At 35.3% G+C, this 4,417-nt stretch overlaps 1 protein-coding gene across 1 annotated transcript; it reads right to left on the bottom strand.

Moving 5' to 3' along the window:
- Positions 1-3,042: 3,042 nt before the first annotated feature.
- Positions 3,043-3,972, bottom strand: LOC111890125 (uncharacterized). Its single transcript, XM_023886275.2, has one exon. The coding sequence runs from the start codon at positions 3,970-3,972 to the stop codon at positions 3,043-3,045; it is 930 nt and encodes a 309-aa protein (XP_023742043.1).
- Between the last annotated feature and the right edge of the window lie 445 nt (positions 3,973-4,417).

Genomic DNA, 4,417 nt, shown 5'->3' with positions numbered 1-4,417 from the left:
TCTGTTCTTGGACTCGACGAGTCGGGTCGTGAAGTCCTAATCTCCTCTAGTTAAGCTGTGAATCGGTGAGTCAAGGGATGACTCAGTGAGTTGAGTACGGTTTGACTCAGAGTTGTGGGACTCGGCGAGTTGAGTCGTGTTATGAGAGTTTCAGAGCATGGGGACTCGACGAGTCAGCGGGTTGACTCGGCGAGTAGAGTCAATCAGGAGGGTTGACTTTGACTGAGAACTTTGACTTTGACCAAGAGTTGACCAGTTGACTTCTAGGGGTATTTTGGTTGTTATTGGTATTTATTGGTTTCGGTGATTCAGTGGTGGAGTTCGTGACGCTGGTCGGAGCAGCGTGATCTTGATTCTTCAGTCGGCAGTAGCAGGTGAGTCTTCTCACTATACGTTACTTAGAGTGGTATTATGCGATGACCAGAGGGTCTTATGTGTTATGTATAAGATTATGTGCTATGTGTTATATGTATATGGTATGATGTTATAGACCGAAGCAGAAGCTCCAACGATACAGACCGGGCCGGAGGGTCCAACGAGTTATGCCCGGGCCGGAGGGTCCAACGAGCTACGGGACTGGAGGGTCCCGCTGAGACACATCGACCAGGGGGTCGTATTATAGTCTCGAGTGGCGTATGTGTTGTATGCGGTATTTTAGAGAACTCACTAAGCTTCGTGCTTACAGTGTTTTGTGTTATGTGTTTCAGGTTTCTCAGGTTTACGGTACGGCACCGGCTCGATTATACACACCAGAGGAAGTGCTTGTTTTGAGGATCCTAGTTTATCAATTGATTGAACACAAGAGTCGTGTATTGTAATTTAAACAAAATGGGATTTCTATGAAAAGTATTAAAGAGATAAGAAATTTTAAATGAAAATTTTGTTTTGAAAATTTCGGCGTTACACTAAAGATACAAACTCACTATAACTAATATACTCAAAAAATGTCAAAGTGAATTCAGAAATACATCTCTGTGGACATACGTATTCAAGATTTGTTTCAAACATAACAAAAAATGTAACCTTTAGCGGCGGCAATAATCTTCGCAATTGATGCCTTATGTCGCCACTAATACCTTTAGCGATTGCATGCCGTCTCTAAAGAGTCGTCGCTATTACCTTGTAGCTAATACTCGTTTGTCGTCGTAAATACTGTCGTCTCTAATACTCCTGTGTCGCCGCTATTGACGTCGTCTCTATTGATATTTCGGCCACCGTCCGGAGTTTTTTCGAACCACAGGAACACGCCCTATCTGTTGGATTATGTGCCGAACCAAGGGTCAGTATTGAAAGGGGCGTGTCTCCGACGGATCTCTGACGCATATCTTTAGCGACGACTTTGTTGTTTTAGCTGCGACACGAAGCACTTATAGTCTCATGTCGCCGCTATTGGTCCTGTCGTCGCAAAAAGCGACCTCCCTAATACTCCCAGTTCTTATTGTGAACTTTCCACCCCCACCAGTTAGAATGCAAAACAAATATTCATTCATTTTTTAGAGAGGTTTTAAATAAATTTTCCAAGGAAATAACAATAGAACTGATAATTTTTTTGAAAAAGTTATATATAATAAGATTGTTTGATATTCAAACCCTATCAATTTCGTAGTCAAAATAAAAAATAAAAAATAAAAAAAAAACCATAAAATCACAAAATCATAGGTGAAAATGAAAGGAAGTCGCAAAAGGACATAGTCCATCTGCGATTTTATCCTGGAAAAGCATATATATATATATATATATATATATATATATATATATATATATATATATATATATATATATATATAACCACCTGCGAATATACAAGTGTCTTTCTCTGCTTTAGCCACTTGTACGTTCGCAGATGGCTTGACGAAATCAAAGATGAGTTTAATCAATCTACGATTTCGGCGGCTAAAAATACAATTTTGTTTTGTTTTTTTTTGGGCTATTTTCCAAAATATAATTAATATTTTTAGTTAAATTTTTAATTTTCTCAATACTAATAATAGTGATGGGGTTAGTGGGGGCACAACATCCACTGGTCCACCTATTTTCTCCGCTAGTGATTTAAGGTCTCTTATTAATTTCTAAGCCTCATTTCACCGACTAATTAGTGTGGATTATTTTTTACAACCTTAATAAAAGATAAAAAAAAAAAAAAAAAGAATAACCAATTGGGAAGCAAATAAAACCAACAAGGACATTTTGCGTTCACACTAATTGTTATATTTAAAAAGGAAAAAAATGAACTCAACAAACATCTTTATTAAGGCTAAACATCAGTTAAAGGTCCATAAAATTACCATATCAACATTAATTTGACACGTCTCATAATCAATTTCAATTTATATTTTTTTTTTATAAACTACTCTTACAACACCTAGAGTGATTAAACTTTATAAATTTTATCAAATTATCATATCATATTTTTTATTTTATACACTTTATCAATTTATCAAATTTTCTTACGATACGTTAAAGTTACAAAAACCAATAAAACGTTACCAAAACCAATTTATAATATTTATTTACAAACTACACTTATCATTTGATTTCTAGATCCACTTACTATTCCATCAACCATTTGATGGTTTATATAAAGGTCCTCCATAATTATTCATTTATATATGAAATGATAATACAAAAGAACACTTTCATATTTTTGTTGTGTATTTTGGTGATGCATATTTGATTTTGATTTAATTATAATCAATACAAATAAAAATATATATTAGAAAAATTATAAAAACATACTCAATATTGCTCACATTTTGAAGATTTTAATTAGCTCTATTTCATGGTGTAATTTATTGAATATAATATTTGATATTTAGTATGTATTTATAAAAAAATTAACAAAAAGGAGGTATAAAGTGTATACTTGATATTAACAGTAGGGTTTCTGTAAGAAGCTTTTGTATGCTATGTAGGACAAGTATTAATATTTTCACTATGGTGGTAATACTGTATAGGTCCAATTTTTCTATGGACCTTACATAGGAGAAGCTGTAAAACTGACCAATTCAGAGCTTCTTTTTTATTCATATATGCCTTACATATCTACTCTTCCATGTCAAGTGGAGAAAAAGATTTCTTCATTACAAGAAAGCTCTGTGATTCATCGGGTTTCCTTTGAGCCTCGATATTTTCCTTCACTTTTACAAAATCGTACATTGTTACTGATTGATATTTTACTTTTCCCGCATAGATTTTATGCATAGCCAAGTAAAGTGATACAGCAAAGATTGTCACCCATATTAGATACCAACTAAACTGAAAATTCACCAACGATTTCGCCCGTTCTAAGGCTTCTTCTCCATGGCACCGGACAACATGGTGACCTACTTCCAGGTTTAAGAAACAACCTTTAGGAATCAAACTTCTAGTCCAAAGCATGAAACCCATGACAATGAGCCAAAGACCTTGAAAGAGTATGCTAATGGACCTTATGAAGCTAACTATGAAGTTTTTCTGGTAGCCAATGCCCATAAGGGTAGTGATAAAAGAGATAAGAATTAGCATTTGTAGAAGCTTATGATATTGTCCTTCAACACCCATGTGGTCTGCTGAGTGGAGGTGGAAGAGGAGGAGTTGTTGCCCAAAGGCAATACCTTTAAGCAAATGAGTCAACTCGTATTGGGCATTGGGTACAAACTTGTCTAGTAGTATCGCAAAAGCAGCATAGACCAAAAAGGTTAGGGAAATGAATGAGTGTTCAAAGTTGTGTAGATGGTTGGAAGGAATGGTGCCATCTGTGTCAAACGGCTGGTGACGATCTGGTCCAATAAATAGCTCCATAGCTATTGACATGGAACAAGCTATCATGATCAAGTAAAGCTCCAAATACCTTATCTTGATGGAGGGAAACCATGGCAGAAAATGATAGGTTTTATGGTTTTGAACATGAAGTTTGATGTGGTTGACAAGGTGCCAAAAACCGATAACAAGAAAAACAAATCCTGGTGCCACATGTCCCACCAAAGTACCCATGTGTTAGTTTGTCTGTGTTTAAGGGTTTAAGGTGTACTAGTTTGTGTGAGGAATAGATGAGAAAAGCGTGAGAATTGATTAAGAACTCTAAAAGCTGAATGAAAATTGGGAAAGGAAAATGGCTTTTAAAGGAGTTGGATTGAATGCTTAGAGAATTCCAAAGGGACTTGTCAAAATCTTTATTAAGATTAATTTATGGATATTTCTTTTTTGTTTGAATAAAGATTGGGAGTTTTGAACACATTTCAGGGGACACCTCATTTGTAGGCTAAGGAATCAAATTAAATTACAGTGGACTATTAACCCTTGCTACTTAAATTGTTGGTTTTTTTTTTTTCACCATAGGTTTCTATCCCAGAGTTGTTACGAGTTCCCTTTTTCTATTTCACGTCGATGGTTCAAGTATACATAAATAGAATTAAAGAGTTGTTTAAAAGTAATTAGA

This window comes from Lactuca sativa, chromosome 6 (assembly GCF_002870075.4).
Source record: "Lactuca sativa cultivar Salinas chromosome 6, Lsat_Salinas_v11, whole genome shotgun sequence".
NCBI classification, from domain to species: Eukaryota; Viridiplantae; Streptophyta; class Magnoliopsida; order Asterales; family Asteraceae; genus Lactuca; species Lactuca sativa.
Note: the sequence above shows the minus strand (reverse complement) of the source record. Positions and strands in the feature narration are given on the sequence as shown.

Coding starts and splice junctions, on each gene's coding strand:
- LOC111890125 (XM_023886275.2), bottom strand. CDS start 3,972: ATGGGTACTTTGGTGGGACATGTGGCACCAGGATTTGTTTTTCTTGTT.